The sequence below is a fragment of the Lonchura striata genome, chromosome 2 (assembly GCF_046129695.1).
Source record: "Lonchura striata isolate bLonStr1 chromosome 2, bLonStr1.mat, whole genome shotgun sequence".
Lineage (NCBI taxonomy): Eukaryota > Metazoa > Chordata > Aves > Passeriformes > Estrildidae > Lonchura > Lonchura striata.
The window spans coordinates 85,977,324-86,005,209 of record NC_134604.1 but is presented as its reverse complement, the minus strand read 5'-3'; the positions used below and the strand labels follow the sequence as shown (position 1 = coordinate 86,005,209).

The 27,886-nt window shown below is 39.3% G+C and overlaps 1 protein-coding gene across 1 annotated transcript; it reads left to right on the top strand.

Moving 5' to 3' along the window:
* The first annotated feature begins 49 nt into the window (after positions 1–49).
* On the top strand, positions 50–27,554 carry CNGA3 (cyclic nucleotide gated channel subunit alpha 3). The gene is made up of 8 exons (XM_021546676.3): positions 50–189; positions 8,159–8,290; positions 11,900–12,016; positions 13,431–13,610; positions 18,972–19,103; positions 21,144–21,251; positions 22,142–22,248; positions 25,444–27,554. Exons 2-8 carry the CDS (start codon positions 8,190–8,192, stop codon positions 26,847–26,849), a joined length of 2,151 nt encoding a protein of 716 aa, XP_021402351.1. The 5' UTR covers positions 50–189; positions 8,159–8,189; the 3' UTR covers positions 26,850–27,554.
* Positions 27,555–27,886: the final 332 nt, after the last annotated feature.

Genomic DNA, 27,886 nt, shown 5'->3' with positions numbered 1-27,886 from the left:
CCCGCCGGGCCGCGCCGGGCCGGGCCGGGCGGGCGGCGCTGCCGCGGCTCCCGGCGCGGCCGGAGCGCTGCGGGCCGGCCCACGGCGCGCTGCCCGCAGGGAGAGCGCCCGGGACCCGCATCCAGGCAGGCGGACCGACGGACGGACGGAGCTCCAGAGTTCGGATGCTGCGGAGGAGAGCGTGGGCAGGTGAGTCTGAAGCAGGAGGCAGTAATAAGCCTTCTGTCACGCCTGTGAGAGTGGCATCATGTCCTGCATCGGACTTCAGTTCCAAGCCTTAGCTCAAGCTCAAAAGCTTGAAATGAAACGTTTGTTTATTTATTTAATTTTAAAGAAAAGCGTTAATTTGATTAATTGATGCAGAGATCTGTGTACTTAAAATTAAATTGGATTCAGGGCACAAATCTGAGCAGACGTGGGGCTGAGGGGACTTAATTCTACTCCTCTTGACTGACAATTTTACTAGCTTGATCCATGTGTCTCTTAACTTTTACACTGTCTGGCGCCTGTGGTGTAAACTGAGGCTGTCAATCCCAGTATAAAAAACGCTAGCAAATACTACAAGCAGTGAAAAGGAGTAATTTTCCAGTGATTCCTGGTGCTTTCCATAAATTGACCTTGGTTCTAGAAATATGGCATCTTTTGCAAAAGTCCTGTACTGTAATCCAGACCGTAGTCTGCCTAAGAATGCAGAAGATACAGTAATAACTATAATCAGTGTCTGTCTGTAATGCAAGGTCCCCTCATATGCCAGGAGGAAAAGTCTAAAAAGATAAGGAAAAGTGACATGAACATTAGTTTCGATCTCTGAAGAAATGATGTTCAATGTAAATGTTGGTACCTGTTGATCTACCTGTTTTAACTATATTTTGTTTTCCAGATTCATAGTTGCTGCATTCAAAGCAAATAGATTGTCATATTTAAAATCTGTAATTTTCATTTTTCCATCTGAGTAAAACTACATCTGGACTTTCAGATGTTACAGATATTGAAATAGCGTAACTGTGTGTCTTCAGTAAGCACAGTCTAGTTTTTTCCTTCTGGTATTTTCATGTTGTTTTCTTTGAGTATGCATGCTAAAACCATCTGATTAGAAAAATACATGTTGCAAATGAAAACGGGACTGTCGGGGTGTTGAATCAGCAAGGGTAATCATTGTAAACAAGTGCTGAATGACTTGAGGGAAGAGCACATCAGCTTTGAAAAATTATACATCGTCCTTCCATATCAGCATGTCTCAGCTTTGCCTTCTGTGTATCCCAGCCTTTGTCATCCAATTTGCGCCCAAGCTCAGTCATTTCGGTTCAGCACGTTGTCCGGCAGCCTTCTCCAACGTTGCCATCTCTTTTCATTAGCATCTCTTAAATCCTCTTCGGTAGGATGCCTCCTTACGGTTTGTGAAACGTGACACGATTTACCCCTCGTGTTTCCCTCCCCCAGCCAAATGGGATGGCTCCGATGGCTCGAATAACGCGGGCAGGGAGTGAATTTAAATGGTAACAGTTACACGTATGCACACATGCAAACATACATGTTTATTTTACAGGCACACGTTCAGGACTGTAAACCTGCTGTTCTCATGCTATGTTCACTTTTAAGAGTTACCTTGATACATGAATGCACTGACAGGAGACTTTGGCAGAACCAGTGAATTTTAGGCAGTGGCTCCAGAAGCCTTGCACAGAGCTTATTTGCTGTATAGAAACATGAATACCTGCACCATATTAACCCATACTGGCAGCAGAAACATGATGTGACTTGCTTGTCCAGTCAGCTGTAATTTTTAATTTGCTGTGTTTAAATTTACAATATTAAATTCAATATTCACAGATAGTTTCTCCTGAAAAGTTTCCAATCTAAAAAAGAATTCATCTGCAGAAAATGGTCTGCAGAAAACTTCAGTAAATTTTAGAAAATTGAACTATATTGCTAATAGTTCATAGTTACAGAAGGGAAACTTGGTCCAAATAATTCAATTTATTTAAATGATTATTTTGGTACTAAAAGGTGCCAGAGACTCAGCCATCAAATAGATCAAAGGTAATCATGTGCATTTCATTGTAAAATTATAAATTATACATACATGAATAATGCAATGCTTTATGAAGTGCATGCACATCTAAAGTACCTGTGAAAGAAAGGTAGAGAGTATTTGACATCCTTGGTTGGTCCTGAGGCTACTGGGCTATGCATATAAATTATGTGCATTCTCAGGAGATGTCAGTGCTCATAGACTGTAGAAAATGTAATATGATGTAGCAGAGAGAAATAAATTGTGAGAAGTGTGCTTTTAAAAGAGGCCCTAGAATTTAAGAATTGTTGATTTAAACTGTAATGAATTTGTGAGGGTAAGTTGGTACTGCTGATTGTTTTTTCAACTCCCTTAGCTTGATCTCATAGCCTTCATGCAAAGCTGATTTCCATATGAGTGTACCAGAGTCCCATGTGCAGGTGAATTTGCAAACCTCCAAAACATTGAAGCAAAGATTATGCCTTGTCTTCAAACCATGTGTTTATTTAAAAGTTCCAGTGCCCAGTCTTTGATGTCTGCTTGTTGCCATTAGTGGTTGCATCATTGGAGCTGCAGCCTGTCACACAGAACACACACAAGATACAAAATGCACAGCTGAGCTACAACTATTAGCAAGTGATATAACAAGGATCATGTAGGCAGAGGTCAAATCCCAGAATAAATCCCAAAGATTTATCAGGGTTGAACCTGAGAGGCTGTGTGAGGATTTGGAACATGTCTTAACTAAAATGATGTTAGTGATCCTATGCAGCTTATCATTACTTCTATAGCAATAAATAAATTGCTGAAAGCTTCAAGAAAACAGCATTTTAAAAATTACAGAAACAGATAGGATGCATTATAAAATCATATGTAAAGTCATCTTTTACTTTGTGGTGGTGATACATATTTCTCCACAAAAAGCTCTTTTTTGAATTCTGCCCTATTTCTGTAGTCCTTCAAACAAATAAGCATTAACAATACTAAATGGTGGTATAAATAGCTCGGTCTGTCATTATTTTTTGATAAACAACTACTTTTACTTTGTATCAGGTGTATTAATTCTTGGTTGGTTAACAATATTGAATTAAGGTAGGTTGGGTTGGCAGATTCTGCCCCAAAAGGGAACTGCTAGAGTAGCCCAAACATGAATTCTCAGTGCTCTTGAGAGGGAGATGATGGTAATTCAAAGATCTTTCACAGATATTTGACAGGCTGCAGAGCTCATTTTGATGGCTTAGTGGATAGCTGTCAACTTCCAAAATTTGTTATAATTTGTTATAATTTGTTATAATTTGTAATATTAAAGTGTGTGTCTGTGTGTTGGGTTTTTTTTTCCTGCTGAGAAGGTGCAAAATTGTCTGAAACCCAGGCCACAAAGCTGCTCAGAAGCCTTGCCTGTGTCCAGATTGCAGTGGGTGGTGAAAACAGATACTCCTGCTGCCATAGGTGTTCTGGAGTGCTGAAAACCCATAAGAAAGCTATTTGTAGCCCATAATTTACTGCTAGCAGGCTCTGGAAAAAGGAAAATTGTTTTTTTCTCGCTTAATTTGAAGCAGGCTTGAAAAGGTTTCTCATTTTTGAGGTGCAGCTGCTCAGCACAATGCAATTTGCTGCAAACAGGTGAATCAATTCAAGAAAGAGGAGAGTTATGGCTGTGAATTGGGTACCACTCCTTTTGGCCTGGAGTTAGAAGTCCAGTTATTCACAATCCCAGTTTGGTTTCAGTCATTTCACATATGTAGCTTCCTTCTTAGTGCCTTGTTCCTACTTACCTGCATTTCTGCATTCCTACTTCAGGGAATCCACTGGATGGCAGAGCTCCTAAAATTTAGACACTGTAGCCTTTGTAGCTCTAGTTTTAGGTCTTTAATGATGTAGTTCTAAAGAGACAAGTAGAACCTGATTTTCAAAATTAGGAAATACTTATATGAATCTGAAATTTTCATATGTTCCTTGAACTCATATTTGTTGCCAAACAAGTGGCTGTTTGGCACAAAAGCTCAGTTGCTATTGAATCCAAAAGGAAGAGGATAAAAGAACCTGACCATTTACATTTCAAGTAGGGAGTGCTATCATAATGTATGTAATTTATTACATTTTTAATAGGTTAACTGCAACCTCCCGTTTCCCAGCCCCTGTGCTGCTGGGTAGGGTAGAGGAGGTGGAGGAGTTTGGAATGTAGGGGTAAAGTTGAATCTGGGGAAAATGAGTGGTAGAGTGTTTTGTTTCCCACCATCCAACTCTATTTTAATTTGCATTAAATTGAGTTTTCCCCAGTTTGAGCCCATTTTGCCTGTGATGACAATTGATATTCCAGTGTCCTTTTTCTTCCTGTTTTTTCTCTTGACCCATGATGAGCTTTCTCATCTTGCTTTCTCCCACTGGGCTGCTGAGGAGGGGAAGTGCAGTAGCCGCTGTCTGGGCATCTGGTAGCCAGCCAAGGCCAACCCACCACTGAGCTCTACTCACTTCTTAAAACTACCTTATGAGAACCAGTGTTTAGTGACATTTTTGGGATTGCAGGTCCCAGATGGCTGGAGCTGTCTGTGTGGCCCTGCAGAAGGTGTTTGTGGAGCCTTCTGACTCTTTAGGACTTTCCTGCTGGTTGACTCCTGTTAAGCTGCTCCATAGTTAATTACTTGCCATATTTTGGATCCAGTGCTGAAATGTCAATCTTCTCCTTAGACTATTAAAAACATTTATCATTAGGGTTCTTAGAGGCTTGGAAGGAACAAATATTTCATCTTCATCAGATAGTTAGTAATTTGTCAGAACTTTATGGACTTTATGCAGTGCCAAACCATTTTGCTTCAGGAGGTCTCAGCACCTGCACTGTACCCAAATTACCTCACTGTTTATTTCTATCAGTCCTGTGTTCAGTCCCTCTCTACCACAGCTGAGCACATGTAACACACTTTCATCCACTCTTCCTAGCTCCTTCCAAGAATATATTAATGTATTTTATTGCTAAATAGTAGAGTTGTATTTCTGTGAAAATGTTCTCCCTTCCTTTCCTCCAGTATAGTGCAGAGTAAGAGCTCAGACCACATTGTATATTAAATGTGAATTTTACAGCTGAAATGATTGTAAGGGATCTGAAATGAGCTGAAATTTTACTTACATACTTTTATTTTATAACTTTTTAGTCTTCACCTTTTAGGGTACGCAGACCTCATTTTCCTTTCTCTCCCTTTTCCAGGTCTTTAATCATTCTTGCCATGCTGTCATTTTGCTTTATCTTTCTGATTAAGAAAAAGACTTGGAGTATTCCAGATAAGTCTGCACTGTTGTTTCATGGAGCAGTTTTAGTGGGTTTTGTGTCATTAACCTGTTCTGTGTGTACATTGCCAGTTGTTGTATCAGCAAGCCTGCCCTGCAGTGAGCACGCTGTTTCACTGAGCTGTACCTATGTCCTAAGTTCATAAATTTGGTTTGGGTTGGAAGGGACCATAAGAACCATGTAGTTCCATCTCCTCTGCCAGCAGACCAGGTTGCTCAAAGCCTTGTCCAACTTGGCCTTGGGCACTTGCAGGGGTGAGGCATTCACACCTTCCCCAGGCAATGTGGTCCAGTGTTTCAACACCATCATAGTGAAGAATTTCTTCCTAATATTTAATCCAAATCTACCCTTTCAGGTTCCCTTTCTGGGGGAATATGGTTCATTTGGAAGCATGTAGGGCAGTATTTTACATGCTTTACACCTGTATTCTTGGGTTTCCATTTGCCTGTGTTGCACATCACTTATCATCAAATTGAGAAATTGCTTAATTGATGTTGGCCACCTGCACTCCTGAGGTTCCCTGCACGCCTTTTGTTTCTCTTGCCTATACAATTTTTTGCCATGCTGAGATCTTACTGTATCTCTACTTCATCTTTCCATCAGTATCATTAACAACAGGTTTTCCTACAGAGCCCTGAGGAATACTATTATTGACTTCTGCAGTGGTGAAGGTGACTGTTTAGTCCTGTTCTTGCTTTCTGTCTTCTTGGTTTTTTAAATCCAAAATAGTGGTGTTTGGCTTTGTATGCTATTACTTTTTTTTTTTTTTTCTTTTTTAGTGGCATAGCTTTTGAAAATCTGAATAAGGTTTCCTGTATTCAGTGCTGCACTGGCATACTCAAGCTTTTCAGAAGGTTTGGAATATCTAATTCCAATATCTGCTGAAAGTGTTTGATTTCAGATTAGTAATATTCAGCTTCAGCCATTTCAGTTTTAAATGTAAAGAAATACTGTACTTCATGTTTCTTAACCAGACTTTTGGGAACTGATGCACAAATGCATCTGGAAATCCACGTGCCACACCTACAGCATTTGAAACATAGAAAAGCATTGTTCACTCATCTCCAGTTTCAGAAGCAATGTGTCTTTTCAGTGAGGGAATCCATGGTGTTGGTTGCAAATGATCTACATCACCCCAAGACTTCAGATTGTTTCATTACCTCATGCTTTCATTGTTTTAACAGTTTTATTTTTTTTATCAGTGTTGCTTACTTTGTTGGAGGTTATAAAACCAGGTGACCCTTGTTTTTAAGAGCTGCTGTAGGTAGGCATCAATCCAATTGTGAATCACCAGAACTGATAAGTGCAACTGTTAAATGTTAGTGTTAGTCAAGAAATTCACTCAGTGCTAAATTTGCTCTGAAATTACAACTTCAGAAAAAAGGTTAATGCTTTGTTACTTATGAATAATTCTTCCCACTATCAAGCTTCTAAAACTCTGAGTTATGTTTTTAACATAAATTATCTGCACTTTAGAAGTTAATTCTTCAGAGTGAACATTCCAATCTGAGAGTGGGTTGAAAGAACACAATTTAAAAAATATCAATGTGTAATAAAAATGCCCATTTTTATCCAGTAAAACTTCAGTTAATCAGCATGAACAAGGTTCAGTTTAAGATGAGACACAGACATTGGCTGATTTAAACTAAGGCAAAATTAATGACAAAAAATTTTGAATTTTAAGTGATGCCCAAGGCTGTTTCTAGAGTAATTTCATTATTTCTGGATGAAAATAAATCCACTTTAAAATACATTGAATAATTTAAAAAGCTTCGTATTATTTTCTTTAATTGTCTGGGAATTGATTGGAGGGTAAATCAGGTAACTGGCTTTCAAGAAAGTGGGTGCATAATGTTTTAACCATGGGTAGTGAGCTTTGCTTCAGGAATAATTCAGGTCACAAAGTTTCTGAAAAATCTGTATTTCATTTTGTGTTGAAGGTAGATCTTGTGTGGTCAGTGAGACAGAGGATTACAGGTGAGAAATGGACATGACCTAGTGTGAGGGAGTTGATTGATTCTGAGAGAATTTCATTCTAATCATATTTCAAACAAAAAAGGTTCCTGAATGAAGTTTCTAAACATTTTTTTTTCTCCTTTCTTAAAAAGTCAAATCTTTCACTGAAAGTCTTTCAGTTCTTCATTTGTAAGACACTTGTCTTGAGTCTTAAAATTCATTTTTTATGTAGTAGATGTGATACGAATTTCAAAAGGCATTAAAGATCAAATCTGGAAAGGAATTTAGACAATTTTTTAGAACTTGTAGGAGATGAGCTGCTAAATATCTTAACAGAATGCTTTGAAGCATTGTAATAAAAGCCTCTAGTGTGTGTGTTTAGCGCAGAGTTTTAAAAATATAGAATTATAACATGGCCTACATTAAACTGAGGGATAAATGTAATTATCTGCTTGGTTAATATGGATTTTTGGCATTAAAGTCTTAATGATAAAATAGATAATATTAACACAGGTGAATCAATGTGAAGCGGAATGTGTTGTCCTAGCACATGTATTACCTGGCTTTTTTTGGTTGACTTTCTCACTAAAGTTCTTTTAATGAGATTTTAAATGCAATTTCATTATGGATAATAGGTATGACAGTGTCCGTAGTTCATAAAGCCTAGAGACTAAAAGAATATGGTGTCATGTAACACTTTTTCTTTGGTCATTATGAATCTTTGATAACACTTTTTTTCTGCCTACTGCAAATAAAACAAGAAACACATGTCATATGTATGTGTAAATATCACTGTTCTTCAAATGGTTGAAATTGTTTTTTGCTGTTCCACTGTTTTAATAAAGAACTCTTTTTTGAGTACTGAGCACATTCCTTTTGAAGCCTTCATAATTTTTTTCCCATTTCAGTTTTCATTTAGATGTTGATATGTAAAGCAAAATGGCAAAAATCAACACCCAGCACTCCTACCCTGGTGTACACAGCTTGTCTGTCAGAACTTCTGATGAAGATATTGAAAGGATTGAAAATGGCTATATCAGGTAATATTTTCCTTTCATCACAGTCAAGAGGACAGATTGCTGCATAGTTTGTGGAACTCCTGTAGCTCTGGGAATGGGAGCTAGAAATATGGGAATATTGTGTTGTGATATTGTTGGCCCAGTGCGCTTTACAGACTTTACTGCATCTATCTAAAGTACAGAGGAGACAGACACAGAGAGATTGTCATGGTTTGCACTTTTGGAAGCAGGAGCTGTAACACCTCAGGAAAAAAAGCCCTTTTTCACATCAGTGGGAATTACACTATCTCATTAAAGAGAAACCTCTTTCTCAAGTCACCACATAGCACGCAGGATCTGAGCTTCTGACAGGGTATGTAGGATTTGGTGAAGAAAAAGATACTTTGAGCACCATGCAGTGAGAAGCCTTGGAAATGTTTGGGTTTTTTTAAGCAGCCTCTGCAAATTGCCTAGTTCCTGTATTAGGAAAAATCTGTACTGTATAAAGAGTATCAGCTTTTTTGTACTGGATTTTCAGTGTGTTTCTCTGTAGAGAGGAAATGTAATAGAGGAAATTTACATTCATCTTTCTCTAGTTTTGATAGTTTTAAAGTGTCTGTTTGAAATGTGCCAGTGAGCTTGCACTTACCTATTGCACAATACCAGTCATTCCTCTAGACTGGGCAAAGCCTGCTGGGCCTGCAGAAAGATGCCTGATGATCCATAGCATCTTTGAAGGCTGGAAAATATCTTCTGCTTTTGGTTTGTTATGGCCAACCAGCTCCTCTGTGTGGATCTTGTCAGGCTGGCTCTTGCTGTTCAAATGCACACCCAGACTAGAGCACCCAGAATCTTAATGGGCTGATGGGACTCCCTGCATTATGGGGAGTTTTGGATTGCATGTCCCTAGCAGCTGCTATGGATGCTGTGTTTGAATTGGCCTTTTTTTCTTTTTGCTTTGCTTAATATGTTACCTTCTGTCACATAGATGTACCTACAGCAGTAAAAATGGATCTGATTTGTTCTGCACAGTAAGGCTTGCTCGCTGTTGTTGCACTACCCCATGGCCTCCTTAGGGAGATTTAAGAGCCCTGTCCCTTTCTCTCCATTAACAGTGATGTGTTAGAAAAAGTGAAAACACAGATTGGAATGAACCTCTTCCTTTCCTTTTTTTAATGTCCTATTTAGTGGATGTCAGTGATTGGCAGCTGACAAAATGGAATTGCTGGCTGGGATGTGAGAGTGGGGTTATAAAGGTTTAAATGTAGAATTAAATCTCTGCAGTCATCTGCAACTTCAGAGGCAATGACTTTGACAGCTAGAGGGACTGAAATATTAATTGCACTTCATCATCATGGTGATGGTCTTGGAAGACGCATTTTTTTAAAGGAAAGTTTGATATTAGCAGCATTAATTGCAGGACTTCATAGATGGGTAAGAAGATACAATCTTGTTCTATAAAAGAGATCTCGTAAGATTTTTGGATTTTTGAAATGAGTGCTGCTAAGTATATACAATATCTTTATAATGCCATTATTTTTTTTTAAATTCAGATTGGCTTTAGAATATGTCTGTACCAAAAGAGAGTAACTATCCAGGATTTTAGGTTTTCTGTACCTTGCATCAAAATACACAACTATAGATATTGGAAAAAAAGCACATTTGCTAGAGTAACAGCATTTATTCTTTGCCTTTAACCTTACTCCAGCTCCTATTTGCTATAGTTCAACATAGCAATTAAACACATTACTTAGTTCTTAATAAAGTCAGTGGGTGTTAAATTTATGCTTAATGCTAAGGAGGTGCTTAAGCACTTTTCTGATGTGAAATGAGGTGTTACCAAGAAAAAGCATTCACTGCAACAGTTAAAAGAAAGCTGCTACTGATCTTTAAAATGCTCTGCTCATTTATGCTGCAGTGATTCATGTACCCATATTCTTACACTGTAGTGTGTTATAAAGTTGGTTCATTTTGTTAAAACAAAAATAAAGAAACCCCAAAAAATAACAAATAAATCTCTATTTTTAAAACCCAGCCTCTGTATAGAAACAACTCAAATAGGAGAGGCAGAATATTCGCTTATAGACACACAGGCTGGCCATTTAAAGTTGAAAGTAGGATTCAGCTGTGTCCTGTAGACATCTGGATTTCAGTGTCTTTGTGTGAGCTGTTGCCTACATTCCTGCTGTCCTGAGTGGAGATGTCATCAGTACTGATGGTCAGCAGCACCCAGGGAACTGCTCAGCTTACCCTCAAATTCAGTAACTCTTCAGGCTCCTTTGGCTCTCTTGATTATGAGAGGTATTTAGTTGCCTGAAATAGACATCTAATGCTATTTGAGATACTATAGAGTATTTGAAGTGTTTAGCTGGTGCTAGCAGATGTGAGGAGGGGCCTGTGTGCTCTGGAGAAGTCCAATAAAGTATTCTGAAGTGTTACAAATTGTACCAGACTCTATTCTGAAACAGCTGAATCAAGCCCTGAGATGGCCATTGGCTATAATGGGAATTTAGATACTTCTTAGGTACTGCCATTAAAAATATTAGAATTTATTAAAAGATCACACAAAATGTATATTACTCAGTAAATGGGAATAAAATACTTAAACCAGCCATGGTAGTGCAGTCTAAAACACTAACTAGTCCTGTATCCTTTCTTCAGCAGGTCTGTAGGCAGTTTCTCCAGGAAACACTAAAAAAGATTCTCTCAGCATTCAGCTGAAGAGAGTTCTTGGGCTGAATGTGGGCTCTGAACCTGGTAATCTGTGATGAATGTCTGTTCCATGAGTTTGTTCATTGTCCCTTAGAAGGATGTTAACTTTGACAACCACAATATTCTCAGCACTGGCAACATAAACTGGGTTCTAATTTTTTTTTTCAGTGCTACGTGGCTTGTTATTGGAAGAGAAGTAGAAAACAGTTAACAAGTTGAGAATTCTGGGATCATCAGGATCTATTTTAGCATTGTTCTTTGGGTAGAAATAATAAAGTTTTTATTCTTTGTTTGTTAGTTTCTCAGCTGTGTGTGCACATAAAATTGAGATGTTGATTATCCTTTTGTGGGCATTCAGAATGTTGCTGCCAGCTCCTATGAAGATACTGCAAGTATCATCTAAGTCAAGTGTTTTCTTGGCAATACAGATTAACAGACCCATGTGAGAGTTCTTGTTTCCATTGCAAAGGGGGGGAAAAGTTATTCTTAATGGATGTAGAAAAGTCTTGTAAAAGTGAATACTAAAGACTGAAAAACACAGAGAAGACCAAGGAGTACTATAAAAAAAATCTGGAGTGAACCTTCATAAAGTCCAGCTTCCAATGAACTCAATTTCAAAACTCTATTACTAGAAGACAAGGCTAAAATTTAATCTATTTTTCCTCAAATGTTAATTTTTTAAGTGCTAATAAGTTGTCCTTAGCTTCTGAGCTTGCTGGAATGTATGGCAGAACCTCCAGTGACTTCAGTTCATATTGGATGGTTTCAGAAGAATTAGAGCACAGGCTTAGCAATAAGGTTATCAAATATATGCTGTATTACTAGGGAGAGGACAATTTGCTGGATTGTTTCCTGATGCAGTGGTGGAGAGAGCCAGATGGGGGAATGTCTGGTGAAGGCTGCATGGAATTCCATTAAAAAAAAAATTTGTTTTTGCAGAACCCATTCACTGCGTGAGGATGCATCTTCAGAACTGCAGGGAGTCATTTCTGTGGAGGGAGGACATGTACCTGAGCCCCAGGCGAGCTCCTTCACTGGCAGGGGAGCAATGGCAAGGTAACATACTAACTAATAGAATTTCCAGTATTCAGTTCAATTTGCTGGAAGAGACTGGTTGCAATTTGGAGGCAAAGAAAGAAGAGCTATTGCTTTCCAAAGAAAATGGATGGAGTCTAGCTGAAGAATGTCTATAAGAAGTAACAGAAGTTGCATTTGACCTTGATTCATCACTTATTGCTAATAAAAGTCTCAGAATCTGAGAGAGGATGAATAAGCCTAAAGAAATTTTTCAAATAGAAAAAAATGAATTATTTTTACATAACTATTTGAAAATACACTGAATGCAAGGGAAGTGCATGAATTGAAGCCAGACTGTAAAATAAATGGGTAAGTGTTTGGCTCTGGATGATAGCTGATGCAGTATTTGTTTTCTATCAAATAAAACATGGTTGTCTCCTTTTGGTAGATCGCTCTGGAAAGGGAAGAGACAGGGAGTCTGTGTTTTAAGTGCAAGAATTTCTCTCAGTTTTTAGAATCCAGTTATGTTTATAACAGATTTGGAGCCCTAGTCAGCAAAATTGAAGCTGACCATTGTCTTAAGTTGTTTGTTAGTGAGACTTAAATATAAGCTGAAGTGGAGCTTCAAAACTTTATTTTGTCTGCTTTCTGTCTGAGACTACAGGGTTCTGCCTTCAGATACCATTGTTCCACACAACACAGACCACAGTCACTTTAAGCACAGTGTATTACTATTTAAATGACTAGGGTAATTTAAATAGTATTGTTCACACCTCATCATTTTGGATAGTGGAGAATAAACTCAGATTTTTGGTTTTCAGATAATGACACCACGAGATGTAGATGACAAAGTCTGCAAGAAGTTGAGTTTAGATGAGAAAAGATTATAGGTGTGTGTTTTGTGTAAACATTATGCACATGAATATATGAATTCGTACTGAGAACTTCCTTTTCAATCTTTGTTTATAATTTCTTTACCCTTTTTCAGGATAGATTGAATTACATTTGTGTGTAGCTACAGTTATGTATGCTCTGAATATACAGGGAAGTTTGTGATGTAATGTAAACATGAATGCCTAGCAATTTAAATATTAGGGTAACACAGCATGACTCTTAAATGGAAATTCCCAAGGATCTAAGACAGCTGTTTCTGATGTACTTCACTGAGTATCTCACTTTGAGATGTAAAGACTCAGCAAGAATATTCTGTTGCTCCTACAGTGGGGATACAGTAGAATAGGAACTGATGTGTGAGGTATTTTCCTGATCCACTGCAGAGGGTGATCTATTAAATTGTGGCGAGTGACTGGGTTCACACAGTTACTCCATCAGGTTTAATTTCATCACAGGTGGAGATGTGGAGAAAAATCCTGGGCTGGTGTTTGTGGGGATGTTTTAAGCCACCTCGTGTTTCTGTCTGGTTCAGTGCATTTTGTGTGTGTGTTCCATGCAGGCTGTCCCGGTTTGTCTTATCTGTAAGGTCATGGGCCACAAGACACTCGCAGCGTGAAGACCAAAGGCCTGACTCTTTCCTGGAACGGATCAGGGGCCCTGAGCTCGTAGAGGTGTCCACCAGGCAAAGCAACATCCGCTCCTTCCTGGGCGCCCGTGAGCGGCCCGGGGCAGATAACAGGTAAGAAGAGGTGTTTATACTTCAAGTGAAGATGACTGAGGTTATCATGCTTTCTTGGTAATTAGGATGTAAGTTGTATTTTAAGAAGAGAGTAAGGAGCTTAGCATGGGAGATAAACAGAGTATCTAATGTTGCCCAGGAATCTTCACATAACTGAAGTATTGCACTTTCAACAGACTTTCTCTTTCCTCAAACACAGTGTGATCAAGATCTTGAAGTAAAGGATTTTGATCATGCTGCTTCAGGCAAAATGATGTCTCAGAACTGGAATTTTATCATACATAACTTGATGTTGCTAAACTGCTCTCTACTGAGGAGAATGCAGTTTATATTTCAAGAATCTAAGGTGTTTCTACTTCTGGCTTTTCAGGATCTTAATGTGCATTATCTGCAAGTGTTAGGAAGCTCTAAAGAAGCAGTTGTGCAAAATGTGTAATTGCTTTGTTATATCTACTCAGAAGTCCATCTGATAACATTACAGAACATTTCTGATGCAGAAATGACAAAATCATTTGGATGCTGACTTCACTTATTAACATGTATGTGGTCTTTGGTATGGAAGGCAGATTCAGTCTTAATTTTTTTCCAGTACAATGAAAGAGAAACCTTTATGTGTTTATAGTTCTTTGACGTGATTAATTATTATTACGGTATAAATATATTATATGGTGTTTTAAATTTAACTCCAGCTAAAATGGGAAAATGAAATACCAAGACAAAAGCTGGCTTTCTGTTTGGCATTAGGCTTTGAAGCAGAGACTCTTCTTTTTTTTTTTTTTCATAATTAAAGACTGGTAGGTAAGCAAGTAATTAGTTTCAAAAATCTCAGCAAGCAATTAGATTAAAGCAAAAACCTTTGAAGGTCTGTGCATTACACAGATTACTGTGATTTGTTGTAGTCCCAGCACAGTCTTATTATCTTCACTTGATCTGCTTCTTAGAAATTCATCTTAAGAGCACATTTTATTGAATTAGGCAGACTATTGCCTGATTTCTCAGGTGCCTGGATCAGTAGCAACTGCAGATGGGAAGTAATTAGAGAGAACAACATTGATCATGGGCCAACAAACCTCTGCATAAGGCTATTTGAAATTAATTTAAGGGCACCTATTAATTTAATGGCACTGCCTTCTCAGTTTTATGCTGTTGCTGGTTGACAGTAACTCTCAGTTGTTGGATCATGAAGGCTTAATTCTGCAGCAGTGGATAGGTATGCTCATTACTTATCCACAAGCCTTGACACTGCATCTGTGAAGAGGACTTGAAAGGATTGAAGAAAGCTTAAATTAGTAGCCCAATGAGTACAGGCCTAAAAATAGTGAGGTGCATCTTGCCATGCACTAATACGCCTAAGAACAGGGTTCAGACATCAGATGTGGTCACAAATGTGTATGCCAGGCACATGACAGAAAGGAGCTGGTGCCTGGAAGCAGTTATGCAAAGGGGCTTATCACAACAGTCAAAATTGACCTTGCTAATCTTATCAGTGCATATGTGAGAAGCCCGTGAGTCCGTCTGTCATGTAGGTAGACACGTGTGTGAAATGCCAGCAGCCTTTACTTGCACTCTTTAATGTGTTTTATTTAACTTGCTTGCAGTCACTGGCCCTTGGCCAGGTTCAATGTCAACTTTAGCAACAACACCAATGAAGAGTAAGTACTGTTAACTTCCAAAGACCTTTCTACTACCATCACCTTCTCTTTTTCCCTATCCAGCCTAGTTACACTTGTAGTATGAACTTGTTAGTTCTTGCTAAGCCTTTCCTAAGAGTATCGTTTTATTATAGAGAAAGGTCTCATTTTATTGGTATGAAAAGCATCCTTTGTGCTCCCTGTGAACTTCTTTTTGTCTGAAATTACCCCTTCCTCTCGAGGAGTGAATTTGACTAAGCATTTAGTCCCTACCTTCTGTAGTTCAGCTGGCTGATTGTACTGCATTACCAATTAATGCATTCATTTTTCAGTTTTTAAATGAGATTCATGTGTAAATTTTCTAATAGTGGTTTTCCTCTTTTAACACACTGGTCCCTTTTTGCAAATCAAGTGCCCCAAAAATTCTAGGTTGTCAAATGAAAAGTAGATACAGAAGAGGTTACCAAAATCCATTTATATATCCACCTTTTAAAAATGTGTTTCAGTTCAGCAGGTACTGTTGTTTTAGAGAGAGTGACAGGCACCATAATAAGACGGGTATTGCCACAGAATGTTGGAAAGAAGTTGTCCTTTTGAATTTATTTTATATAATTGATAAGCTATTTCACAGTGTTACACCAAAGAGAAATTTATTAAACAATGTGAAGAGCTCCTCTAATTTAAAATCACCCAACATCAATGTTTGTTGCTTGTCTTAGACCACAGCAATCTGAAGACATATCTGCTCTTTAGTATCTAGCAGCAGATCTGTTTTCATGCATAATAGTTAGTTTCTTTTCATTGCTTTCCAGATGAAACCAAAAAATATAAAAGTAATCAGTACACCTTCTGATTGTATCAGAAATACTTCTAGAAAACTCTTGGCGATTTTTTTCCCCTTCAAATAATTCTATCATAGGATAGTTTAAACTGTACTTTATTATATGATGCTGCAAAACCTTTGTGCATATAGCTGAACAAGAGATCTTCCTGCCCCTAAAGCAACTTTTCAGTTTGGTTTGTGTAACTTTTATTCAAAAGGAAAATCTGTGTGCAGTGGGCAGTGACAGAAATATGCAGACTTTTATTTAGACTGATATAAAAGAAGTGCTATAAGCTTGGAGCCAAGCCTGCTAGATGGAGCCCAAAGGACTGGTTAGGACAGAAATACTTCTGCCTTACTGTGTTTCTGACAATGACTCAGGTACCTTGGGCAAAACTTTCATCCTTTCACTGTTTCATTATTTTTAAATGAAGACAAGACCTGTCTGTCTACCTGCCCGACAGTCTGAAACATACTTGATCTGCAAAGTACTTGACAGATGAGAAATGCAAATATTTGAGTCAAAGACTCAAAGATTGATTCAAAGACTATGACAGTGTTTTTGTAAAGGCTGATGAAGTAGATTTCTAAGCCTACAGCTGCACACAGCTTAGAAACAGCATGGATGCTGCTGCGTTGGGGTCAAAGAGGACAGACACAAACTGTTTTATTAGTTACTGGATTCCAATTTACTCAATGTTACTGGTAAAGAAAAAGAAATGTGGACTTTTCATTATGTTAGAGCCCTAAGTGTGCCATGTCTTGAGGAACTGTACATGATGCTTTCAAGTCTTTGATTATGGCAAACCTTTTCCTCTGAGCGACTTCCAATCAGACTGCAAGTAGATGTGAGTATGATAAATTGGGAGTTACCACAACAGAAAAATAAACAGAGGCAACATGAATGGAAGAAACTCATTTACAAAAGGTACCTGTAGTTGACACATGAGTTTGTAGGAGATCTCAGGTCAGAGAAAAATAAGTGCTGGCATTAGACACTCTGTGAAATAAAATTTTTTCACTTTTTAACAAATAAAACACAAACATAGAAGGGAGTTGGAATTGTCAAAATATTCCCTCCAAAGTTCACCACCACTGAGACCTTTTGACTGATTTTCGATCTCAGCCTACTTTTCCCTGCATAATAAGATTCACAAATGTACATGTGGCCCTGCCCTTTGAAAATTCTGCTTACTGGTAGCTCTTCCATTCTGGTAAGAATGCCAGGCATTTGAAGTATTGAGGAGCTACATTAATGCTAACAACAGCAACTGTGCATTTGCCTTTAGAGTAGACACCAGGCATTGTAATCTGAAATGAAATCTTGACATGTTTTTTAAACAAGAAGGATTTTTGGGGGCAGATTGGAAAATGAAGCAGAAGTTCTGGATAGTCAGTCCAGAGAAATAAATTCTTGAGAAGCAGTTCCCACTGCTATGTAGGAATCAACCTTGGTAAATTAAAATCTGTTTCTTGCATTTGAGATGCAGGTAAAAATAGAAGATCAGTCAAGCCAAAGGTTTTTTTTCTCCTCCAGTTCTCCTCCCTTGTACTGTGTAATTTTGAAGGTGTCAGTAGCGTTGGTCAGTTCGGTAAATATTTCCTTGGATGTGGCAAAGTGTGGGATCTCAGCATTTTTTAGCAAATGAGTCTTGGCTTTTCCAAAGTGCACTGTGATGGTGCATCACTGTAGAAATGTCTAAGTGTAAGAACTGGAATAGGTGCTCATTGCTGATTGGTGAAAGCTGCTACTATTGTAAATTGGTGGCTGTCATCTCTTTGGAGTGCTTCTTTATCCTTGTATCAAGCACTTCCTAGATGTGACTGCCATTCACAGCACAGCCCTTTCTGGCCTGAGCAATATGAGCAGGCGTGCATGGGAAGCACAAGTCCTGTAAGCAGCACTATTACATACTCTGTCCTTGCTGTGGGATGTTGCTGTCATTAAACTCATTTGTCCTTTCCTGACACCAGTGCAAAGGAAGACTCAGACCCAGTCTCAGCAGTTCAGAGGCGAAAACAGAGCTCCCATGGGAGCAGGAATCCATGGATTTCATTCAAACCAGACGTTATGTGTGGGGTGTGTTTTTATCCACATGCTGTAGTGTAAGGAGCACTTAGGCTTTTCTGTCCGAGGGGGACATTTTCTGCTTCAGGGATTAGAAATGTTCAAATAAAAAAGAAGGAGATCTCAGATGATGGATTTTCTCCTTGTGCAAGTGAGCACCATTCTTCACAACACATTATATTATTCTTGACCAAGCATGTAGAAAATCTAGCTTTAAGATTAATTATTGTCAGAATTTCAAGAAAGCTGTTAACTTCCTATAGGTTTGAAAAGTATTTGTGGGCCTGTCTGCCTAAGTGAATGTATTTCAAGACTCCTCTTTTCAGACAAACTGAACAATGGGGCAATTCAGATCCAGAGGTGATTAATTAATTAAAATTTTGCTAGTTTTAAAGAACCATGAGTGGAGATTCATCCTTATTTTTATAATTACTATGAAAGCTTCAGACAGTCATGTTGAGGTTTTGGCTGTGCAAAGAATGTTGACAGTTTGTTAAGCCATTTCATATTCTGTAATCATTTGATAGGTTTCTTTTTAAGTGACTGGTTCTTAAGAGTCAATCAAACTGAAAGCATTTACTTAAAATCAGCCTGGTACGCTGATGTCTGAAAAATGGTCAAGAAGGTATGGGTGACTAATGCAGAGAATCAGCCAGCTGGTTACCTGATGTGATAGTGTGGTGGTGTCAGGGTGAGAGGTCTCAGCCTGAGAATCCTTTTTTCCAGTTGGATCCCTGTCCTACTCTGTCCGGAGTTCAGAATAGTTTCCCAAACCTCCACCCTCTCCCTTAACTGCTCAGTATTGGTAATACTGCTAAGCCTTGTATTATGTTGTACAGCAAAAAGGAAGAAAAGAAAGAGGTTAAAGAGGAGAAAAAAGAGGAAAAGAAAGAGGAAAAGAAAGAGGAAAAGAAAGAGGAAAAGAAAGATGACAAAAAAGATGACAAAAAAGATGATAAAAAAAAGGAAGAGTAAGTATAAAGAATGAATGTGTGATTGTAACGTCTCCTACACTACAAAACATGGTATAACATTTCATTGTAACATTTTACAGTTGTTCTGTAGACTGCATATTCTTAGCCTGTCAAATCTTTGAGAAGTTTTCACCTGCTCAGCAAAGTTCTTGTTTCTTGAAGACCTTTGTGTAGATCTTTCAGAAAAAGCTTCCTATGTCAGTAAAAGGAAATTGAGTTACCTCTGGTCACTTTGAGTTGAAGATCACTTTTCAATTATGACAACACTTTAGGACAGCAGCCTTCTTTGCAGAGCTGCACAGACTTCATTGTTTCAGAATTTCCATAACAATTCAGAGCAGATGAACCAAAAGTTTGGTTCATCTTACCACGTAGAAATGTCTTGCATGAAGAAAATTAAGTTTGCTAATAAGCTTACTTATTTCACTGACTAGTTATTTAATTACTTAATATGGTGCAGTTCATTGCTAGTGATCACTAAAATTTGCTTCTGTTGGTTAGGGGATGGTGTATTTCTCCATCAAAATGAGGTAATTTGAATGCTTTTGACAGAAATGGGTCCCATTCTTGCTTCGTTCCCCTAAAGCTGACCCAAATATAGCATAATTTACTATTACCAGTGATTCAAAGTAACAATGATGGTAGACAAAAAGAGAATGCATTTCACAGTTAAAGAATATGTTACAGTAAATACTGTAGGTTATATATATGTATATGATGGCACCTGCTATATAGACATGAGGGCATTCCAAATGGAATCTGATTGATCTCAAGATCTTTATTAATGCTTTTAATTTTTTTTTCCAATTAACAAAGCCTTTGTTCTAAACACTGTCTTGGCTTTAATTACTAGGTAGTAAAAGCGTGAGCTTTGGAGTAGCCTAGAGTGTTTTAAAACATCTTGTCAAAGAAAATTACTGTTTTAATGTCTACAAGGTAGTATAGTCTGACATATAATGACCATATTTCATGGTCACCAGTTTTGAGGTGGTGACCAGTTTTCTAGAAGAAATAGTTTAAAACCAGTAGTGAACATGGAAAAGTAAATACTTTTTAGATTAAAGCTGCTTCCTTTACTCACATTGCCTGGATGTTCAGCTGACAGCAATGGCAATGCCAGAAATACACACAGATTTGAAATAAATTATTATTACATTTTAATATATTTGCTTTCTTGGAGATTAGGAAAAGCCCCACAAATACATATTCAGGAATTGCCTGGTCACATATTCTGCACACTATTATACAGTCCACAGATCACAGTTTTACTGTTGAAATAATTTTGCAGCTGTGGACCTCAAATCCATTGGTGTATATTTCCTCTGATTACAAACCTAATTGCTCTCTATTCCATATCAACCTTTCTTATGCTGGAGGTGGGCATTTCTGAGCATACCCTGTGCCATTAGCCGTACTGTTGTTCAAATCTTTACATTTCAGGCCTGTATGCTTCCTTTAACATCACTTCCTTGTTGTGAGGCCTAAGGAGCCAGGGCTGTGGATGTGTGAAATTTGCCTTTGACAAAGACATGTTTCAGCTCTAGTCACACACACAGTATGTGCATATGCACACAGAGTTTCTTACTTGTACAGACATGCTTTACTTGTTCAAATGCATGCTTATACAGTCATTTTCATAATAGACTTTTCTAAAAATCAATAAGTAGCCTGCAAAAGAAGGCTCTTTCTCTAGCAATGAAATGTAACCTTCTAATTGGAGCAATAATGAGAAACATTTAACAAGTAAATTTTTTTCAGTGTGGGGCTTAATACAGAAGGCTGTGGGTTTCAGTCTGGGAGATATGAATGTCTGTGTTTTTCTTTCCATGTTTACTTACTTTTTGCAAAGTTGGGTGAACAAAGAAATAGAGCTTGTCAGATGGGATGCCTGGTATCTCATCTGCACTGTCTGTGTGGATACTTTCCCTTCTCAGGCAGCTGCAAGTTCATGGTGAAGTGAGCAGTCTCAAGAAGAGGGAAATCCAGCAGGTTGCTTGCTTACATTTCCAATGTAAATCTGCATGTTTTACTTTCCAGGCAGAAAAAGGAGGTCTTTGTGATAGATCCTTCAAGCAATCTGTACTACAACTGGCTGACTGTAATTGCAGCACCCGTGTTCTATAACTGGTGTATGCTAGTGTGCAGGTATGGATTTAAGTTAATAACACTTTCACATTTCAATCATTATGTTTCCTATGTAAATCACCCTCTTATCTCCATGCAGTATCTTTTGAGTGACTTACCTAGGAGGTTTACAGTTCATAGGCCCTTAGGGGTGTATGATATGTGTACCACTAGGAATAGATTGCCGGTGTTTCTTTTTTTCTCTTTTTGTCTAAAAGCAGGTGGATGTAACTTGCAGTAAGTGTCCTCATGAGCACTGGTGTGGCCTTTGTGTGCCACCTGCCGGCTGGCAGCTGAGCTGTGTCCTGGCCACTGCATCTCTAAGCACTGTCAGGGATGAGGGCTTCTCAGCACCCAAGGGAGAACAGGAAGGAAGGTTGTGGGCAGTGGTGGGGCCTCTTAAATTCATGTAATGCTTTCGGATGCTCGAAGGACAGAAAGATATAACCCAAGTTTTTATTTTCCACGGCAGAATATAGAAATCAGTTTCAGTGAAAGTGATGGAGAGCTGTAGAAATGGTTTCCTTACACTGTGTAAGATGGTAGGGAGAGATGAGGTTGGCTTGCCACTGAGAAACACATCTTTTATTTGGGAATTATCTACATGGGGATGTGTATCCTATGAAATCTGATGCACTTTCAATTGTAGGGATATGTGTAATCCTCCACAAGTGCACTTGTGCGGCATTTATTTGTTTGAGTTTTATTCCTGTCTAGAACACTTTTGAATTCTGAAAGATCCTGGAGTCTGTTTGGACATAACTCTAGTGTGCAGATGTCTGGACATGGAGATATGTTGTAATATTTCTGTTACAGAAATGTGCACTAACATGCTGCTAGGGCATGTAATGCAAGTACTCTGCTTATGCAGTTGGCCTAATTTATTTTTTTTTAAAACTTTCTTTCTTTAGAGCCTGCTTTGATGAGCTACAAATGGACCACATTAAAATGTGGCTGTTCTTGGATTATCTCTCTGATGTTATCTATGTTATTGATATGTTTGTCAGGTTCAGAACAGGTGAGTCTTTCTGGGATTTTACAGTCTTTCAAATACTGCATGTATATAAAGGATGGAAACAAAAATTCCTCTGTGGGGTATGACCACTGTAATATCCTGTGAGACTGCAACAGTGGGGGCTTTCGGAAGATGAAGTGTCTGATCAGCTTGGATTTTTTAAGACCATACATTCCAACACTTGCTCTTCACTTGTCTCTAAATTCAGTTCTGTCAGTAATAGGTGTGCCAGATGCTGAGTGCACAGCCAAGCCACTGTAACAGACTGTGTGGGGAAGGACAATAGGGCACTTGGGGCAGGAAACCAGATGCACCCCACAAGTGCTGCTTTTGTAACCAAGCTGTTCAGCATCCTGGTCAGAAGTGGTTATTGAGTTGGTCAAGTGCTAGACCTGGCACCTGTCTCAGCCTTCAGTCTGTGGTCCTGTGCCTGGAACGGCAGTGTGGCCCCTCTGCCACCATCTGTATTTCCTGCAGCCTCTACGAGGTCCTGGCAGGGTTTCCCACTGCCTGGTGGTGGGATAGGGTTAACCCAGGAACCTCTGCTTAGCTCCTGCTTTCCTAGACAGAAATGTGAGCCCAGAGGATCTGTGAGGGCTGTGCCATGCTATGTATGAAGTGGTTCTCTTCAGCTTCTTGTCCCTGTTTCTGTAATCCAGGCAGGCTGAGATTCCAGCCTTAAAAGTGGTATCTATTTTAAACTGAGCAAGGTCATAATATAGGCCTAAGCAATGACATACAGTGATCTGTGTCACCAAGTTACTGAATAGTCCTCGATGCACTTTGGTGCTTGCACTTTGGTCCATGCCAGAGAGCCCCCAGTGTCTGGGGACAGCTAGGAGGACAGCAGAGGTTGGGTGTTGTTCATGGTGGTGTTTTTGGGGGGGACTGGAAGAGCTTATATGTGAATAGAAGCTGTCACGGTAGCTGGTCTTAGGCCACAAAACATCTTCTGTCTCATTCTCTTCACTGGTATAGACACAGCTTCAATATGTCCCTTGAAAGGGTCCAAAACAACATTGATTTTAAAAATGAGAGTAATTTTAGATCTTTCATTTTAACATCTTATCCATTTTTACCTATTTATTTATTTAAAGTTGTGTTGACAGCTTGATGTTAATTATGACCTATGACAAGTTGTAAACATAATTACAAGATGGGCTAAAAATGCTGTCATGTGGGAAGCACACAACCCATGGCAAGCCAAGTTCTTAAACTTAGCAAGTACCTTGTTCAACAGGAAAGTCAGTTTCAGGTACCAGCCGAAATTACAAGAGTGCTGTGTTTGGGGCAAGATGGGGAGAGGTGTTCATCCTCTTTGTGTAGTTAAAATGTCAATTGTGCCAGCTAAATTTACCTCCTGCAGTTACATCTGTTAATGTAATGGGAAAGAACAGAGCAGAAATTAGGCATGTCTAGGCAAAGCAAATTATAAATTTCCATGGGCTGTCCTGATAATGATTATATGGCTGTTAAAGCCTGACTGGAATTTGAATTTTCAGGCCTGGCTTGCAGCTGCAGAATTGCTGGAGCTGTCTCCCAAATGCTTCAGTAAGGTGTCTGCTGTAGTTCCAGGCACTCTAAGAAAGAAGTTGCTTCTTTTAGGTGGCAAAATCTTTGTCAACTCTCTTAACAGTTCCTCCTGGCACTGCCTTTGCCTGCTGCCTTCTCATGTGAGTCTGCAAGGCCCATCTGTCCTGGGGACAGAGGTCCTGGAAGCCTGTGGGGAAGAGTGAGACTTTCTGCTGTCTGAGGGCAGGGTCTGCCTTTGAACTGAGATCTAAGTAGTCCCACGACTACTCTGATCAGCAGCTTCTCCATGGTGCATTTCTGTCTAGCTGCAGGGCCAGTTGGACTGCACTTCACCTATTTGATGACTGTGCACTGTGAAACAGAAAATATTCTTGTTTAGCATACCCTGTGTTCTAATGCTTTCAAAAGATTTTACTCTAAGACTTTAGTTCCATAAGGGAACAAAAAGCCAAGAGATTTTATCTCCTTTCAGGGGGAAGGTGTTTTCAAAGTTGTTTTTCATAACTGTATATCAGAAATTGATCAGTCTGGCCAGCTTTTCTGTTTAGTTGTAAAACTAGAGGGCATATGTGACCAGCTTTATCAGCAGTGTTCTGGGAGGCAACACTTGTGTGGCAGAGGAACTACTTCCATTTGTAGTCACGTCAGTTTGCAGATCCAAAGCCAGATACACACAAATAGATATGGCATTTACAGATGAACCACACGTTCAGAAATACCATGCTTTGTAGGGCACAAAGAAATGCAGCTTGGTGTTCCTCAGCAGAGGCTTCCCTGAGAAAGCTAAGGGGCTTTGTAGGTTGCTAAGGGGTTACTAAAATGTGATAATCCATGATTCACTGGGAATGTTTTGGTTTTTTCTCAGGGGACATTTTCTCCTGAGTGGCCCAATGGGCTGACAGTTGGATATTTCCATTGCAATTGCAGCAAATATTTTGCAGTGCATAAGTTGTTCCTTGTGGAACATTTTTTATGCCCTCAGAGGCACAAAAGAGTACTGTGGCTGTACTCTGCAGCAAAACTCTCATGGCAGTTTATAGCTATTTGTAAATTTTTAAAATCTAATACTTTTCAAAGTCTTTGGAATGAAGAACTATTGATGTGTGAAAGGCTGCTTAGCAGCTCTCTCACTGGAAACACAAAGTGCAAACCAAGGAAAATCATGTCATTTTTAACATTGGACACAAGAGGAAAAATGGGGTGGGGGTAACTGCATTTCTTTATCTTAAGGATATCTATATTGTCTGGGAAAAGCTTCCAACAATCTATTATACCTACTTATTCTTAGTATTTATTTTAAAATATTCCACTCCTATTTTATACACACTTGCTTAACTTTAGTTATGACTCATGCCAGTGATTCATGAAAAATTAGACACTTGAATATCCCTCTTTTTTTCCCGAAGATACTTAAAAAAGATACAGCTGTCGCAGAAAAGAGTGGAAAGCCTCAGGTAGCACTGTGGTGATAATAGAGTCATTGTTCTTAGTCATTATACATCAGCTTTGAAACTTGATTGAAATATTTAAATATGCCATTAAATGACCTCAATATCTGTAAGCATAACAGTACAATTTTAACATTCTTAGGCCTGAAATGTAAGTTACTCACTACTGTTGATGGTATTTTTATTCTAACAAGTAAAATCTTTTTATTCTCTGAAGGCTTCCTTGAACAAGGCTTGCTAGTTCAGGATGAGAAGAAATTACGAGAACATTACACCAAAACTGTGCAGTTCAAACTAGACGTGCTGTCTCTTGTGCCAACAGACCTGGCATATTTCAAGCTTGGTTTGAACTACCCTGAGCTCCGATTTAACCGCTTGCTGAGGATCGCTCGGCTCTTTGAGTTTTTTGACCGTACCGAGACCAGGACAAATTATCCAAACATGTTCCGTATTGGCAATCTGGTGTTATACATCCTTATCATCATCCACTGGAACGCGTGCATATACTTCGCGATATCGAAGGTGATCGGGTTTGGGACCGACACCTGGGTGTATCCCAACGTGTCTGTTCCGGAGTACGCGCGCCTGTCCAGGAAGTACATTTACAGTCTGTACTGGTCGACGCTCACGCTGACGACCATTGGAGAAACGCCGCCCCCGGTGAAGGACGAGGAGTATCTCTTCGTCGTCATCGACTTCCTGGTGGGCGTGCTCATCTTTGCCACCATTGTTGGTAACGTCGGCTCCATGATTTCCAACATGAATGCTTCCAGGGCAGAGTTCCAGGCCAAAGTGGATTCCATTAAACAGTACATGCAATTTCGAAAAGTGACTAAGGATTTGGAAGCCAGGGTTATTAAGTGGTTTGATTACCTCTGGACCAACAAGAAAACAGTAGATGAGAAGGAAGTTCTCAAAAATCTGCCTGACAAGTTGAAGGCTGAAATTGCCATCAATGTCCATTTGGACACGCTGAGGAAAGTGCGTATATTCCAGGATTGTGAAGCTGGACTTCTCATTGAGCTGGTGCTGAAACTGAAACCTACGGTCTTCAGTCCTGGTGACTACATTTGCAAAAAAGGAGATATTGGAAGAGAAATGTACATTATTAAAGAGGGAAAATTGGCTGTGGTGGCAGATGATGGCATAACCCAATTTGTAGTCCTAAGCGATGGCAGCTACTTTGGTGAAATCAGCATCCTAAACATCAAAGGTAGCAAATCTGGCAACAGGAGGACAGCCAACATTAGGAGTATTGGTTATTCTGATTTGTTCTGCTTGTCTAAGGATGATTTAATGGAAGCCCTCACAGAATATCCAGAAGCCAAAAAGGCTCTGGAAGAGAAAGGACGTCAAATTCTGATGAAAGACAATTTAATAGACGAGGAGGCAGCAAAAGCGGGAGCTGACCCAAAAGACTTGGAAGAAAAAATAGGACGACTTGAAGTAGCTCTGGATACGCTGCAGACTAGGTTTGCGAGGCTCATGGCAGAATACACTGCATCTCAACAAAAGGTGAAACAGAGACTTGCCAGAGTAGAAACCCGAGTGAAAAAATATGGTAGTGGCAGCTTATCAGTTGCAGAAGCAGAGGCTGAAAAACCTGAGGAGAAAAAGCAGTAATGGAGTACTTATATTTCCTCATTTATTGGAGAAAGTTGAAGCACTGAAAGCCATAAATGTATGTAAATATGTGTGTGCATACATAGACATAATTATTTTTATATGAACTCAAGAGAATGGTTTTTAGCATTTTTAACTGAAGCAGTATTTTCTTGTAAATAGAACACTGTCACCTTTTTCTTGGGGGGAGATTTGGTCCAGAACTTGGTATTTTTTTGTACTGAGAGTGGGTTTCTTACAAGTCATGCTCAGAATGTCTGTTGTGTTTGGTACCTGTAGGTCTTGACACATTGTCTCTTCCTGCCCATTGTGCGTTAAGAAGGCATTGTACTTGAAGTAGAATATATTAATTTTTCTCCTTTTTAAGAGCTTAAAAAATGTTTATAGGGTACCCTGCTCTAACTTGCTACTTTAGTAGCTGATTAAATGCTTGGATGGATGTCTGGGTTTCTCAAAATTCTTGTTCTTTCACAGTCTGTGCAAACAGCTGGACGACAGCTAAGCAGTGTCAGGCACCTGGCCATTGCAGTGCACCCTGCATGTGTCTGAAATAGCTGTGTGTTTGGATCCTTTAGTCTGATTCTCTCTAATGAGCTGGGCTCTGCACAAAGGACCGTGCTGACAGAGTAGCAGTGCTCATTCACGTCCCTTCTGGCAGGCTCTGTGACAGCCTTTGGTGCTCTGCAACTGCTTCACCAAGGCAGAGAGTGTGGTATCCTCCTTTCTTGTTTTTTTGGCCCAGTTTCAGCTGCACTGGTAAAACCCTCACTTGGAAGGGAGTCCCCCTGAAGCTCACTGGTGGAAGGGTAATAAGGTTTCACTGAACCTGGGAGGCGAAAAGTGGGTCTTAGTGTGTGCAGCTCCCCTATGTAGTGTGCTGAGTGAACTCCCTGGCAAGTGGGCAGTCCTGAGGGAGGCTACTGAGAAATCCCATGGGCTGGCAGGGCAGGCTGGCACTGCCTGCCAGGCAGCTTGCTCCCACAACAGGTTTTCTGCAAGGCGGGGATAACAAGCCCTGTGTTCCAAAGCCATTCTGG